This window comes from Callospermophilus lateralis, unplaced genomic scaffold, assembly GCF_048772815.1.
Source record: "Callospermophilus lateralis isolate mCalLat2 unplaced genomic scaffold, mCalLat2.hap1 Scaffold_94, whole genome shotgun sequence".
Taxonomy (NCBI): domain Eukaryota; kingdom Metazoa; phylum Chordata; class Mammalia; order Rodentia; family Sciuridae; genus Callospermophilus; species Callospermophilus lateralis.
The window spans coordinates 2,780,000-2,796,572 of record NW_027517559.1 but is presented as its reverse complement, the minus strand read 5'-3'; the positions used below and the strand labels follow the sequence as shown (position 1 = coordinate 2,796,572).

General features: G+C 43.8%; 1 protein-coding gene across 1 annotated transcript in view; it reads right to left on the bottom strand.

Moving 5' to 3' along the window:
• LOC143641285 (contactin-4-like) overlaps nucleotides 1–11,398 on the bottom strand; it is a 146,701-nt gene extending 135,303 nt beyond the window's left edge. The window contains exons 1-7 of the mRNA XM_077108562.1: nucleotides 11,356–11,398; nucleotides 9,377–9,526; nucleotides 7,649–7,719; nucleotides 6,345–6,579; nucleotides 3,756–3,868; nucleotides 2,910–3,096; nucleotides 2,345–2,461 (exon numbers count right to left, since the gene is read on the bottom strand). Of these exons, the coding sequence (XP_076964677.1) occupies nucleotides 2,345–2,461; nucleotides 2,910–3,096; nucleotides 3,756–3,868; nucleotides 6,345–6,579; nucleotides 7,649–7,719; nucleotides 9,377–9,526; nucleotides 11,356–11,398 (916 nt within the window). The remainder of the gene's footprint in view (nucleotides 1–2,344; nucleotides 2,462–2,909; nucleotides 3,097–3,755; nucleotides 3,869–6,344; nucleotides 6,580–7,648; nucleotides 7,720–9,376; nucleotides 9,527–11,355) is intronic.
• Between the last annotated feature and the right edge of the window lie 5,175 nt (nucleotides 11,399–16,573).

Below are 16,573 nucleotides of genomic sequence, written 5' to 3'. Positions count from 1 at the left end.
GGGCTAGAAAGGAAGTGGAATATGCGATGGAATCTATATACCCTACTTATTTCCTTTCCTAACATCTCACTGTGCTGTAATCCAGCTGAGGTTCATTTCCAGTGACAGAGAAAAATGCTCCACCTCTCTTGGAACTAAGTCCCCTTCTGAAGAGCTCTGTCCATCAGCAAGGAGAATGGAGCCACCCTTTATCTCCATGGAATTCTCATTCATTGGCTGTCGTTTTAAAGTTCCTTGGAACTTTGCAGGACAAATATGTTTGTCATTCCTGGCAATAGCCCTTCCCATACAGGAAGTGGGCATCATACTTCCAGAGCGTTTTGATATTTTTTTTTTAACCCAGATTAAATATGCTCAATTCCTTCCTTCATTCCTTAGGGATGTTCTGAACCTGACTGCTGGACACGGTCTTCCTGGTGCATTCTCTGGTCTATCAATAGGGTTGCTACCAACCTCTTCCCTTCTGCATGGGACATTCTAGGCCTTACATCAAAAGCTAGAGTCTAGCTCCCCTGCCTCTGAATCTGAGGATGGCCAATTTTTTTATTTGTTCTAATTAGTTGTACATGACAGACAGGAGGATACACTTGGCCACATCATTAAATGGAGGATAACTTCTCATTCTTCTGGTTGTTCATGATATAGAGTCACACCAGATGTGTAGTCATGTATGCACAGAGGATCTGATTCATTCTACTATCCTCCCCTTCTCTCCAATCCAAAGTAATTCTGTACTTTCCTAGCACCACCCCCAGACCCCTTATTGTGAATTAGCATCTGCATATCAGAGAAAGCATTTGGCCTTTGGTATTTTGAGGATTGGCTTATTTCGCTTAGCGTGATAGTCTCCAGCTCCATCCACTTGTTGGCCAATACCATGATTTCATTCTTCTTTAAGGCTGAGTAATATTCCATTGTGAATCTATACCACATTTTCTTTATCCATGCATCTGTTGAAGGGCATCTAGGTTGGTTCCATAGCTTGGCTATTGTGAATTGAGCTGCTGTAAACACTGATGTGGCTGTGCCTCTGTAGTATGCTGATTTTAAGTCCTTTGGGTATAAACTGAGGAGTGGGATAGCTGGGTCCAATGGTGGTTCCATTCCAAGTTTTCTGAGGAATCTCCATTCAGTGGCTATTTTCATTCTTAGATTTTAAAAGGCCTGGAAGCTTTGCTTTCTTTCTCCTTGAAGCTGGAAACCTGATATCGCCATACTCTGTGGAAACCCAAGCCGTCCACAGGGAGAGGCCTCACAGGACAGCGATCCCTGGCCAGATTCCGGCTCTTCCATTCCATCAAAGCAGGTGGAAATGTGTCAAGAGGCATCTTAGTCCATCCAGGCCTGGGGGGCCGGGGGTGCCTATGGACACCCAGACCAGATTTCAGAATCATGGAAACTACACACAGTAGGTGTTTTAGCCACTGGTTTAGGGGAGGCTTATCCAGAGACCATAGGAAGCTTTTGATGGACGCCTGGTCAAGACTTCTTTCGATTGTGGAAATAAGACTACATCCATTGTCTTCTTTTTTCTCTAAATGATTTTTCTAAAAAAAAAAAAAAAAAAAAAAAAAAAACCTCCCACTTGTTTTCCTAAATATATGAAGCTTCCTAACTACAGGCAGAGCCGAAGCGATCGGCCATTAGTTATGCTGGGATGTTACTGTGTCTGATTGACCAGTCCAGCTGAGAGGGGAACCAAACCAAATGCTGATCAAGTGTGCCTTCAGGGTCCTTTATCCACCGAGTCCTTAACCATGTCTGATTGATGCTGCCTGAGCCTAAAGGTTAGGTGACACTGTGGCTTGGGTAAGTATATCCCAAAGGTGTGTTCCCCGGCCTGTGGAACTAGAGGGGGGTGGTGCAAATTTTAAGAGGTAGGACTTACAGGAAGGTTTTATGTCACTGGGGATGTTCCCTTAAGGGGACCGGGGACCCTCATCTCCTCCTCTCTCTCTCTGCTTCTCAGTGGCCGTGATATGAGCAGATTGCTCGACCATGATGTCTGCCTCGGTTCAGGCCCCAAAGCAACAGGGTTAACTATCTATAGAATAAAAACCTCTGGAACTTTGAGCCCAAATCAACCTTTTTCTCTTCATCGGCGGATTGTCTCAGGTGTTTGTTATAGTAATGGAAAACTGACTAACAGGGGTGATTATCTAAATTCTGAAAAATCATTCGGGGACATTTATACAAATTGGCCCACACCACTCTGGGGCAGGGATTCCTAAGGGGCTCGGAAAGCATCCTCAGGTAAAGGGAGAATGTGCATCATCTGATGCAGGGAAGGACACTGTCCCCACTTCACATTAAGATTAGGCGCCTTTGCAAAAAAAGAAATTACCCACTTTGTATCCTTTGACTTCCAACTCATTATCCAGGGCCTTCACTTGATCCCAATTCAGGATAATTTTGGAGTCCGATGAATTCCATATGATGTTTCCGGGAGGTTGGCTGGGTGCTGTAAAAAAAAAAAAAAAAATGAAGATACACGAAGTCACAGGTTATTAAATCTCCATGGATTCCGAGGAATCTCTCCTTACTGGAACTCAAGAGTGCAGGCCATTTAATGGACGATTGCACTAATCTGTGTCTTCAAGGTCACTGAAATCTGACTGAGATACCGCGTTGCAAATGGAAAAAAGATTCAGCTGGCCGCCTAACATTTAGAGCTAAAAGCAGCAGCAGCCCTTTCCAGGGAGGAGAAAAAACATTTATCTTCCTGTCCTCGGGAGCAATGAGTTTGGCATGATGCCCTCAAGGGTTCAGTGAGATGCTAAGGTGAGTCTGAAACCACATCCTGATACCAATTAGTATGCAAATGATCACCATGAAGTGGGGACAGGGAAGGAACCTGGCGCATATGTCTGATGAATCCCCCCAGTATTTCTGAGCGAGTTTGTTATTACATGGCTTTCTGGTGGTGACGTTGACCATGGCGCTGGAGGGACCTGTCCCAGCCGAATTATACGCCTTGACAGCCAAGTGATACAGGGCGCTGCCTTTTAAATTGGTGATTTTGGTCGATGTCTGATTGCCCACTGTGCGAATTTTTCTAGCGTTTTCCTCTTTGTCGTCGTGTCTCCAGTATTTCACCTGAGAAGATAGAAAGATGCTGGAAATTCGACCCACAGGGGACATTTCCAATGTTATCAGGTAATCTTTTTTTTTTTTAAATGACGGAGTTAATTTTCTATGACCAATTTAATGAGCAAAGATTTCAGAACAAAGAGATTTGAATGTTCTGAGAAGTGACCCATAAAATTAAGAAAGCCTTCTTTTTTTGGTCTTTGGCTTTTTAAAAATATATGTATATTTTGTTTTTTGCGTAGTAGTAGAGGGACACAGTGTCTTTATTTTATTTGTTTCATCTTTATGTGGTGCTGAGGATCGAACCCAGGGCCTCACCCGTGCTAGGCAAGCGCTCCATCACAGGGCTACATCCCCAGCCCCTGTTTTTGACTTCTTACTGAGAAGCACTGTTGGTTGTTCTCCGTCTTTGCTTTGAGCTCAGGTGATGCTAGGTAAATCAGACCTGAGCTCATAAATGCTTAAAATTGCATATATCCTGAAACACCCCCCTAGAGTATACCAGGGACCAAGGATGGTCTGAACATTTAGTTTCATTAATTCTGAGTCAGACGCCGGGTCCCTAAAACAGACAGCTATGAATGGGAATGAAGGGCAGCTCCCGTCCCAGTGTGTCCTTGACACCCACTGAGGGGTACAGACCCTGGGCACACGTGCTTGCCTACCTCATAACCTTCGATCCGTCCTCTATTCTTCTCCAGGGGGGAGGCCCAGAAAACTTCAATATCAGTCACAGAAAGACTCCTGGCAAAGATACTGGCCGGTGGTTTGGTGGGTTCTGCCGAGAAAGGAATTCAAGTTCTTATGAATCAATCAGCTGCATGAGCACAAACTTCTACAGACAATGTTCATTATAAGGTGCAAAGAATCCGTGGTTCTAGAAAGGTCCTTAAGGATGCCAGGCAAAGCCTCATTCTGTAGAGAGGCAATGACTGACGTGTAGCGGGAGGAGACCACTCCAAAGCCTTTGGGTTTTCAGTTTGGAGGTGAGTGGTATGGAAGGAACCCAGAACTAGTTTAGTTCAAGGTTTTTCAAAGCCAGCAATTCCTTCAAGGTGGGACTTTTTTTTCTTTTATTTTTCTTTTTTGGTACCAGGGATTGAACCCAGGAACGCTTATCCACTGAGCCACATCCCCAGCCCATTTTATTTTATTTTTTTAAATTTTGAGACAGGGACTCACTAAGTTGCTTAGGGCCTTGCTAAATGGCTGAGGCTGGCTATCAACTTGTGATCCTCCTGCCTCGGCCTCCTGAGCCACTGGGATGCCAGGAGGGCACCATCGTGCTTGGTTGGAACTTGCTTAATGAACACTTGTCATCAGTAGTAATTCTAGTCACTGGATTATGAGAACATGAGAGAAAAGGAAAAAAAAAAGACAGTAACCTGCCTTCACTAAGATTCCAGAGAGCTGAACGGACACTAGTTTAGCTTCATGCTGTGGATCTCCATGCTCTTGGACAAGATTTAGCCACGGTTTATCCAAGTCATTTGCATTCTCAGCTAAAAGGACAGGCTGGACCAACTGTTTCCCAAATTTCAGTTATTTTATTTTATTTTATTTGGCAGAGTTTCAGCCTGTGTACTGTTTGTATATGAATCTTTCCTTTTGATGGTCTTTTTGAAAGAAAAATCAAGCTTAGCCTTGTTGGCAGCAATAACACTCATGATGTCTTGCATTTGACGGGATGGCTCTATATTTTTTCTAATGCAGCTGAAATCAACGTGCCTCTTTGATTCTTTGAAAAGTTCGTGCGATGTCATTTACAGTCATCTTGTGTACCCCCACCAGAATGCACTCCACCCTCGAGGCCATGTTGAACAAGGAGACCTCCATCTGCCCGGGATAATCAAAGATTCTATTGATGCATTCATGAGTTCAGCATTTACTAAATGTCCGGCACACAGGGGAAAAACAAAGGACCCATCCCCAAGAAACACAGGTGAGTACCTGCCACCAAAATATTCAAAATCTGCAATAGAGTGGGGTGTGAATTAGAATAGAGGAACATTCGAATACTATAAATATGACCACTAGAAATGAACTGGGAGAAAATGGAGTTATTCCTGCCCTGGCCTGTCCTGGGGAATCAGAGAGGCCTTGGTTGTTCAAGTGGAGGCTTAAAGGGCCAATATGAATTCACGAGGTGGGCAGGACAGGGGATGTGTTGCGGCATCTGGGTAAATTCAAAGGATGTGGTCAGGGCACAGAGAATGCACAGAAGCCTGGGAGGGCTGAGGCAGGCGGAAGCGAAGGACAGGTGACAGAGGCCAAGGAGAGGTGACAGAGGGCTTCAGAACTTAAGGAATGGTTTCTCTCTGGGGGGAAAGACTTGACCGCATCTTCACTGAGTCCAAAGTAAATAGCTCAACTTCCACATGTTTCAATATGGGCCCATTCTGAACAGCAAAACAGCAAAGAGAAGCTGGAGGTGGTGGTGCACGCCTGTCATCCCAGCAGCTTGGGAGGCTGAGGCAGGAGGATGGCGAGTTCAAAGCCAGCCTCAGCAACCTAGTGAGGCCCTTAGCAACTCAGTGAGACCCTGTCTCTACATAAAATACAAAACAGGGCTGGAGGTGTGGCTCAGCAGTTATGCACCCCTGGGTTCAATCTCTGGTACCAAAAATAAAAAAAAAAAAAAAAAGAGAAGTACCCAGCACAGATTATAAAAACAGAAGTGGTGTCAGGAAATGCATGTTTCTACTTTGCTATTTGCTTAAGGAGATAAAAATATAATTTAAAAAAGCAATGACGTAGATAGGTACGTAGATTCAAAGAGAGATGAGATCTTAAGTGACAGTTGGAATCTGGGCCCTCTGCGACAATAATGGATAGCCATGGACATGGTTTTATATGCAGTATTTTTATATACATCTTTTGATAATGAGCCACATTTAAAAAAAATGATACCAGGGATTGAACACAGGGGTGCTTGACCACTGAGCCCCATCCCCAGTCCTATTTTGTATTTTACGTAGAGACAGGGTCTCCCTGAGTGGCGTAGGGTCTTTGTGAGTTGCTGAGGCTGGCTTTAAACTTGAGATCCTCCTGCCTCAGCCTCCCGAGCCGCTGGGATGACAGGCATGAGCCACTGTGCCTGGCACGAACCACATTTTTTTTCACACAATACTTTTCTCAAATCCAGATGCACCTTTGATCCACGTGTTCCGTATGTCCTAAACTGACAGTCCGGCCTCCCTAGAAACTTGAGCGTTGAAGAAACATCAGCTTTGTCCAGGAAACACACAGCGTACCTTCTTCTGCAGAATACACTAGGGTGGTGGGGCTGAAGGGTCCTTCTCCCTTGTTGTTGAAGACATCCACTTTAACCTCGAAGGGAGAGAAGGGGCGCACGCTCTCGTTCGTGAACACGTATCTGGAGGCGTCGGCGGAGGCCAGCACCGTGAGCATCCAGATCATCTTCCCATGGGGCCGGAAGGCTACCACGCAGCCAAAGCCTCTGCCGTTCTGCAACTCCTCGGGCACCATCTGGGAACGAGAGGAGGTGGTGGCCATCAGAAATCCCAGCAGTTTGATTTGAAAGCCAACACCCAAACCCGATTGTCTACCTTCTTCCCTTCTCTGCTTCTTACGATTATAACAAGTTTTTTTTTTGCTTTTTTTTTTTAAATTTAGGGTGGGCCAGTAATCTACCTAACATATTCAGGAGGTTGAAGATTGACAGCAGGCTTAAAGCACTCAGTGACAATCTGCAGGGGACCCTTGGGCTCCGAGGGTCACTCCCAACTCTGAAAACGTTGGAAATGACCTTGAAAGGAGATAGTTGGGGGAAATGCCACGCCCCCTCCCCCAGCATCTCCCTCTAGTGCCAAAGTGTCTTCACTGGGCCAAGGGACCTAGACCATCTTGGCCTCTCAGGCAGGACCTTCCTGCTCAGAGGAGAAGAGCTCAGCTCCAGGGTGGGGGGGTGAGGGATTGCTTCCACTGCTGGGGCTCGGAGGAGAGAAAATTATTTCATTTTTACAGCCACAGACTAGAATCTTTCAAAAACATTAAAGGACCCTTTTCTGAAAGCGCCTATCCTTCTCTCTCAAAATCAATTTTTTTAATAAATTGGTGACTAACCTTCCTCCAGGTTGTTTTTTTTTTTTTTTTTTTAAATGCCTCCTAATCCAGCAGCAAAACCAATTGCCAGGCGAGTCTGCTGGTGCTGAGCTAAATCTCTGGCCGGCAGATGCTTTAAATCAATTGACCATGTAGCAATTCAGGAAGAAAAGAAAACCCTGGTTTTCTCTGAACCTTTTTCTTTAATTTCTCTCTCTCTCTCTCTCTCTCTCTCTCTCTCTCTCTCTCTCTTTTAATAACTTGTGTTGGCTTCTCTTTCCTGATTCTTTTTTCCTGAGATGAATCAAATGAAAAAAAAACTTGCCTGCACCATGGATGGGCTAGCACCTTCATTTCCTGCTACCCATTAGCTAGGGGAAAGGAAGCGCTGGTACTTGAATGGATTTTAGCGGCTCAAGACAGGGGGGAAGGCTTCCCAGCTACGTCTGAAAGAATACAATGGCCCAGACCAATGCCCTGTGGTGTCATTTACCTCCCAAGTTATAACCAGTTCAGATTTGCTTCCTCCACCACCGCTGACGTTGGCCGGGGTGACTTCAGGAACTGCATAGGAGACACAGAGCAAGTCATGTCACACAAGCGATGGCAGATGACTGCTGGGGAAGCCTGGTGGCTTCCTGGTGGCTCACTGCCAGCCAATACTTGGATACACACACCTTCAAGGAGGTGAAGTGTATGTGGCTCTCGTAGCTCTCAGTTACCTGTTTCCCATTCAGCAAGGGGGCATGTCTGACCCGTGGCTCAGCTGGATCCCCAGAGATCCAGGGGTTCCAGGGAGGTTCCAGGGTTCCAGAGGTGCGTGCGTTTCCAAGCTTGGTGAGGTGTTTATTAGCCACGTGGTGATAACACAAAGGGAACAGGGGACCCTCTCTGCTCAGGCAGAGCTTACAATCCAGGTGGAGGGCAAGGGCGTTGGGGGATCGTTTATAGAGCCAATCCACGGCACAGTTCAGCAGAGACAGAATGAAGAGGAGCTGAGGTGTTCTGCAGCAGCAGGTTGCTGGACGGGGCGGGCTAATGGCTTCTCAGAAGAAGGTGAGCTTTGAGCTGGGTGCTGGAGGAAGCGGTGAGCAGAGGGTGACCCCTGGCTCACTGTCTTAACGTCTTTGATCCCCACTTTTCTCTGAAAAAGAGAGGGAAATCGGGCTGGTTTCCTCCCCAGGATCGCTGAGTGGAATTAATTCAAGTATAATTTTGCAGGGGGGCAAAGGAAGCCTCGGGTTAGCTGGGCTATCATGACGTGACTGCAAGACTTCAGGCAGAACTGTCCAAAAGGTCAGGCTGGGGTATGTAACTGGACAGTGGGGGGTGTGTCCTGGTTAAAGTCAAGGACCTAGATTTAGATGTATTTTGTTTGTTTGTTTGTTTCTCTTCCCTGAGAGTAGGGTCAGATTTCTTATTTGCTTAGGAACATTGCTAGTGCTAGTCCTTCAGAAACCATTCAGCTTATCTCTACAAAGACCACCGATGTGGGTGCACCACTTCACAGGAGAGAAGTCCGGCCCAGATGAAGAGGTGTTCTCTCCCTCTGCTCAAACTGTCTCCAGATGTTCTAAGTCTTAGCTCCTGGGATGGTTTAGACCCCAGGAAAATTCTAGAGGAACTTTCTGGAGACATTTTTTTCCTTTGCCATCAGTGATCTCTGTGAGAGGATGTCATTTCAAATGTGGGTTTGGGGATTTATTTTTAATAATCCCATTAGGATCTTGGTGACCTCTGAACCCATGAAGAATGACTTTTTTTGGGGGGTGGGGATGAGGGATTGAACTCAGGGGCACTCAGCCACTGAGCCACATCCCCAGCCCTATTTTGTATTTTATTTAGAGACAGGGCCTCATTGAGTCGCTTAGCACCTTGCTTTTGCTGAGGCTGGCCTTGAACTTGCGATCCTCCTGCCTCAGCCTTCCAGACTGCTGGGATGACAGGCGGGCACCACTGCACCCAGCAAGAGTTGGATTTTGAAAGCACTTCTTGCTCTACCAGTGAACCCAACGTGGAGGACCCAACTGGTGATCACAACTCACTGCCTGCCCAGCTCACCTCCTGCTGCCCTGATTTCTGATCTTTTAAAATCGTTTCAGGGGAAGAGCGTGCTAATACACAGACTCCTCTGGCGGGAGGAGTAGTGAAGAATTGAAAGCCCCTCCAAGGAGCAGCTGCTGCTGGAACAGATGAGGTCAATCCCAGAGGGGCTACTCACGGGCCTCTTCCGTCCTCCGCTTCTCCGAGGGCCGGCTGGGCTCCCCAATGCCAATCATGTTGGCTGCGATGGTACGGAATTCGTATTCGACCCATGGGTTCAAGCCCACCACTGTCGCAGTGAATGTCTTCACATCAATGAGTTCTGGGACTGCAAGATATCACAAGATGAGGTGGTTTTGCAGGATTCCCAGAAAACAAATAAACCAATGCAGATCCCATGTTGGGAGGATAGGAATGTCCATCTATCCATCCGTCTGTCATCCATCCATCACCTCATTCAGGGCCTGGTAGGTGGTTTGATGGTGGCTGTATAAATTGCTATTACAGAGAGTAACCCCCGAGCTCTGTTCAACTAACACACTCAAATCAGATGCCAGCAGATGACCTCATAAAAATGCAAAGTCCTCCAAGCTTGAAGCTACCTGACCGGGACTATTCTTAGGATCACCTAACAGGTTTTCCTGCATGGACTATATAGGCAAGCTTTCCTTCTGACAGCTATCCAATGGGTCAGGTAAAACTGTTGTGTCTGTTCTTATAGAATTCTTACTGTGCCCATTTAGCAGAAGCTGTAGAGAGATAGCAGTCAAGGCTGGAAGTCACTGCCTACCTTCCAGATGCTTCTAAAACACTCCCGGGACTCAACAGAAACTCAGTGTTACCACGGAAACCTGTTTATGAGATTCAATTAAGCTAAAATGAAAAAAAAATAAGAAAGTAGGGGTTGTTCACATCAACAGTTTATATAAATTGCATAAAATTGGGTCCCACTACATTAAAACGTGGAGGCCACACAGGCAGCACTCGGGGACTATAGAAATGTGTAACTTTCTTGCAGGAATTACCCGTTCATCCAACCTTCTGCTCAAATGAACCTAAATTTAAAAATGAAATACTGACAGAGGTGTAAGAATTAGGACCCCAAAGCAAAATGATTATGAAAATTTAAGAAATATAGGGAGTAGTATATCATAACTATAGAAAATTATAAAAAATTATTTAAAAAAGAAAAGAAGGTGAAAATATTACTGCCACTAAGTATAATCTGGGAAAAAAATTATGCTAAAATTTGTAGGACGATTTTAAATATTTCACACCTCTTCATCCCCAAATCTATCCATCTAAACTGAGAGGCAACAGTTCAAAAGGCTCCTAGAGACTGCTTTCTGGAAAGTTATGCAGAAGCTTTACTAAGACTGGATTAAAGCCTGGCATATTACTGAGGCCCTAAGCAACTCAGTGAGACCCTGTCTCAAAATAAAATGGAAAAAAAAATAGGGCCAGGGGTTGGGCAGAGTGGTGCACACCTGTAACACCAGCGGCTTGGGAGGCTGAGGCAGGAGGATCGTGAGTTCAAAGCCAGCCTCCGCAACAGTGAGGCACTTAGCAACTCCGTGGGACCCTGACTCTAAGTAAAATACAAAATATGGCTGGGGAGGGGGCTTGGTGGTTGAGCACTGCTGATTTCAATCCCCAGTAAAACTCCCTCCCCATCAAAAAAGGCCAGTGATGTGGCTTAATGGTTCAGCGCACTGGAGTTCAATTCCCAGCACCACACACAAACACACACACACACACACACAAAAATGAATGAATGAATGGATGAATGAATGAGTAAATAAATAAATAAAAATATAGAAAATGGTGAGGGATGTGGCTTAATGGTTAAGTGCCCTGGGGTTGAATTCCCAGTACCAAAAATAAATAAATAAATAGAAATAAGGTTGGCATAACCCACGGCTTCCCAACCTACCACAGTGGTACAACGATGATTTTTAAGGAATACACAGATGCATGCAATTTTTTTTTTAATAACCAGTTTTAAATTCGTTAAGGAGCAAAGAAAAGAAACCAGTAACAGACCTATCACTTCACAGATACTATTGCTTAAGAGAAGCAAAAAACAACAAAACAAAACAAAACCCCAAACCCCAACAAAACATGAGTTGTTATAGAGAAAACTAGTAAGTCACAGACGGCCACAGCGGGCCGAGGTCTGGGAGACCGGGCCACACTGCATCATTTGCAGTTGACCCTTGGTTCCTACCCCAGTTGGCTGTCTGTCCGTCTCGCTATGCTGTGGAAGTCCCCGAGAGACACCAGCACCCAGCACCCAGCACCCAGCATGGTACCTGACTGCCTGCTATCCCACGGAGAATGGAGTCCTGACTTGGATGACATACATGGTGATGCTGCTGTGGTTGTCAGGCCCGGGTCTCCAGGACAGCTGGGCAGTGGTGTCTGTGATCTCATCTACGGTCACGGCCTCTGGGGGACCCAGAGGACCTGGCAAAGAGCGAGACTCCCGGAGTCGGATCAGTATGGCAGATGACCTGGTAAACGACGCACCAGATGGCTGATCCCCTCCCCGACTCCTCACTTAACAGATCCTTTATGACCACCTGCTAGGGGTTGGGACCTGTGCTGGGCTCTGGAGCTACACAGATCAAGGAGGCATGCCCCTGGCTTCCAGGGGTAATAATAAGGAAAGCCACCACACAACCAGAGCCTTACAGGAGAGTATTTGTCCTGATGCGAGGAGAGAATATCGGGCCACCCAAGGGTCCAAGTTCATTCCTCCATTCATTATATACATGTGTGGGTTCCTCCTGGGGGTCATGGGCACTGCTCTCTGGGGACACGGTGGTGACCAAAGATAGACAGCTCTTCCTGGTTTCATGATTATTCTCTGCTGAAAAGGGTCCTTTCGGTCACCAAGGATGTGGATTGGAGCAGAACTAGCTTTAGAACTTTGAGGTTCACTGCTTTGCTCTGTAAAACTCTGCTGCCCGGGGATGACTAACACCCTAGCTCCTCCCATGTCCAGGAGGGCCACACGCTGGTGTGCAAGTGGATGGCTGTGAATAGGGGCAGCGCTCCTGAGTCACAGACTCCTCTTTCTTCAAAGCAATGTCAGAACTGGGTGAGCGTCTGAAGGTCCTCCTTGGTCCTCTCAGCAGGTCACCGCTGTGTTTTTCTTCTCACCCCTCCCAACACTTCTTGTTTCTGACCAAGCCCTTAAGCCCTTAAGGAGGGGACATCAGACTTACATGAAAGCGTGGGAATGATAAAGAATCAGAGGAGTGGAGAGCAACTGGCAGGAAGACTAAAGAGCAACAGGCACAGGGCAAAGACCCAACCAGATGCATCCTAGTTTCCAACAGGGAAATTTCCGCCCAGGCAGAAACAAGACTCAACTGAGCATCTCAGGAGAGATGGGGGTCGTCAGGGGACAGGATGACACATCTCGTACCCATCTGACAAGTGGAAGGAGATACTCCTAGGAGGGGTCTGCTGATCTCCAGGAGAGATCAACTGATTGCCCTTCCCAAGTACCACTGGGCCATGTTAACTTTAATGTGTTATAATATTTTAATGATAGTAAATGAAGATGATATTAGTTATGGGTTTATTATTAGATCCCTTATATACTTAATTTTTTGGTTTCTTTTTCATGATAAAATAATTTTGTCAAATGCCACTTTTTTATTTATTGCAATAATCTTGATTTGTATGCTTCATTCTGTTAATGTACTACATCACAATTATTGATATTCATAGGCTGAAGAATTCTTGCATCCTAAGAATAAACTCATCACATTATGGTGTATGAGCCTTACACATGCTGTTAAATTAGGTTTGCTAGTATTTTGTTGAATTTATTTACTTTTTTGTAGTGCGGATTGAACTCAGGGACGCTTTACCACTAAGCCACATTCCCAGCTGTATTTTGTATTTTATTAGAGATGAACTCATACTGAGTTGCTTAGCACCTCGCTGTTGCTGAGGCTGGCTTTGAGCTTGTGATCCTCCTTCCTCAGACTCCAGAAATGCTGGGATGACAGCATGCACCACTGTGCCCAGCAGAGTTTTTTGCATCTAGGTTTATCAAAGATATTGGTGTGTGAGAGTGTGTGTGTGTTTTCTCTTATAGGATCTGTACCTGGTTTTTGTGTCAAGGCAATGCTGGCCTCATTAATAAAATGTGAGATCTTCATTCCTCTTCATATTTGTTGTTGTTGTTGTTGTTGTTATTTTTGGAAGAGTTTGAGATTGTTGACATTATTTCTTCTTTAAGTGTTTAGTAGAACTTACCCATGAAGACATAAAATCCTGGAATCGTTATTGGAAGATTTTTTGATTACTGCCTCAATCTCCTTTTTCAATATTGCTCTTCTTGGCTTTTCTGTGCATACATATTCAGCTTGGCAGAATAATCAAACAAGCCATGCCAGCACAGGGTCAACCAGTTGCCAGGGTATATCTGCTGGCCCTGAGGCTTGTGTCCTCAGCAAATTCAGCTGCTTACTTAACTCTCTTCTTCCACATGGAGGTTATTTCTCTGCATCCTGTGCTAAATGGGTTTGGAAGAGACATGATACAATTTAAAGCTACAGGAAACTATCAAATTTACTAAATTATTATTTTATTTCTATGTTCCACTCATGTGATACAATTTCTCACTTGATTCCTTAGTTTTTGTGAGTGTATTTTTATGCATGGAAGATGGTATCAAATTGGTATCTCTATGAGGAAGTAAATACTAAACTCATACCCTCTTAATGTTTGTTCTCATTGCTCTAAAACTTAAATAAGGGCTACTTAAATCAAAGTTTCTGTTGATCTTTAAATTTTTAGACATGACAAAGTTTTGTCTTGGTTTAAGTGTTATAAGAATAGACTAAAACACATATTAATAGATATGTTTTCTGAAAGGTAGGAATGCAAAATTTATGAGATAAAAGAGTAACTACATCAAATGATGTGATGCACATGTTAGAAAAGTTTAAAGAATGAAAATAAATAAATCTGAGAGTAAATGCTTGCATGGTACAAGTTCAAAGACGTTAGTAAGATTTCTTTGTTTTCTAATCACTTCAAAAATTATGAACTTTAAAGTGCATTGAAAGGCTCTGATTTTTTTTTTTTGGTAGGTCAACACTAACAACTACAATAAAAAAAGTGCGTGTGTATGTGTGTGTGTGGGGGGGGTAAACTCCCTCAGAATTTATCACAACTGACCAGCAAAAGATTCAAACAGCTCCAGTTGGCAGTCCCTGGAGATGCTCCAAGAGGTATTAATGTTATGAACAGAGCTGTGCCTTGTGGTTTCACTTGATGTATATTTTATTCCTTTCCATTGAGTTGAGCAAATGACTCTATATGTAATCTGATTCCTTTCTCTTGTGATTTTTACACTTCTCCTCTTATTATTTATGCTAGGCATTTTCATTATAATGTTTCTTGGTGTAGATCTGTAATGATTTTGTACTTTAGGTGTCCTATAAGCCTCTCATATTAATTTCATAATTCATTCTTCATGTTTGGAAAATATTCTGATGCTATTTTCTTGAACAGACTGTTCATTCCTTTGGTTATAACTCTATGCCTTCCTCTATCCCAATAATTCTTAAATTTGGTCTTTTTATGTTATCCATAATTCTTAAATGTTTTGCTTACTGTTTTTTACCATCCTCCTTGTGTGTTCAACTTTATTTTCAAGATTGTATATTTAGTCTTCATTGTTTGGGGTTCTGTCTTCCATGCAATGTAGTCTGTTGATGGTGATTTTTATTGAGTTTTTAATTTGTTTTATTGTTTTCTTCATTACAAGGATTTCTGTTTTTTTCCAAGAACCTCTATCTTTTATTGAAGTAATCTTTTGTTTCCTGTATTTGATTATGTAGCTCTTTATCAAAATGATACTTTGTAGCCTGTATTTGCTCTCTTATATCATCCTTTAATTCACATAACCTTTTAATTATGTACATTCTGAACCCCTTCTCTGTCAGTTCTTCTGCTGTGCTGTCCATGAATTGTAATAATGTGGTATCTTTGTTTGTTTGGGGGCATTTTTCTTCCCTTTTTTTATATTGTTTGTGTGTCTTCCCTTATAGGTCCAAGTAACTACAGTTTTACCCTATAAGCTTATAGTGTCCCTGCAGGTTTCCAATACCTCTCCTTTAAGGGGGAGATAATATTAACAGATCCAAATACAAACAATATACAGCCTGAAACCAAACAACTGCTATTAAGGTGTTTACAATTGTGTCACAATATACAGAAATGGTAAGTTCAATTATTATCTACAATATGAACAATAAGTTTTCAAAAGGGTCTACAGTTTCTGATGGTGGATCAAGAAAGAACCAGGGATTGGGTGTATTATGTGTTGTTAAGGAGGTCGGAGGTGAGGATATAATGTAATTAGATCTTAGAATGCATGAAAGAGGAATCTACAGAAGCTGGCTAGTAGCAAGAAAAAAAGGGAGAAAGTGATTTTGAGGAGACAAATAAGTGGGAAGACAATAGAGAGAGGACAGAAAACAAACAAAAATTTTAAAAAATTAAAAATATAAAAATAGGAGATAACAGAATACACAACACAAATGTAATATACTATTCAAACATCCCAGTCCTACATAGTGTAATTCATGAAAGGTACTTGGTTTCATAAATGTGAGGGATATGAGGGTGGGAGAAGAGAGAGACAGAGAAAAGAAAAGAAAAAATAAAGGAAAAGAAAAAAATCCCAAAGGAAAAATACAAGGATTGTATTTTGATGGATTTCAGTATCTTTCTGCTTCCCTTCTCATCCAATAAGTGGGGTTGTCTGTTGTTTGCTGTATCTCTACCCTGGGGATTGTGATGGTTATCAAGGTGAGAGGGTTGTCCTTAGTGAGAGAGGTCCTGGAGTTGGGATATAATGCTTGCCAGTCCCCGATGGGAGACTGCACCCCAAGGATCTCTTTGTGGGCCTGGTCCTGTGATATGCGCCTGGTTTTATCTCCTTATATCACATGTTGACCTCACAATTCATTCGTGTGCTCTAAATTATTTTCTAAACTGTATCTCACTTACCACTTCCCTTTCTACTTCCCAAGCAGGAACCTCTGTCTCCAGAGGGCTGTGCTTTGGGGGCTGAATACCTGCCTTGAAAAGCTGTTTTGTATTGGGCAATTCAGGACCAGGCTTTGCAAGCTACCAACAGTCCACATAGCTGATAGCACTGTGAAAGGTTAGCGGGTGTTGGGGAGCTGGGAACTATATGTACCTTGATGTTGCTTTTAGTCTCCAGCAGGAGTCCCAAACTGGGAGTTACCCAAGCTAAAAATGTTGACAAAGTTTCCCCAAGATGGAGGCAGCTGCTTTCAGAGATGGGATGTGGAGTCAGATGGGGACAGGTGGTGTTCAG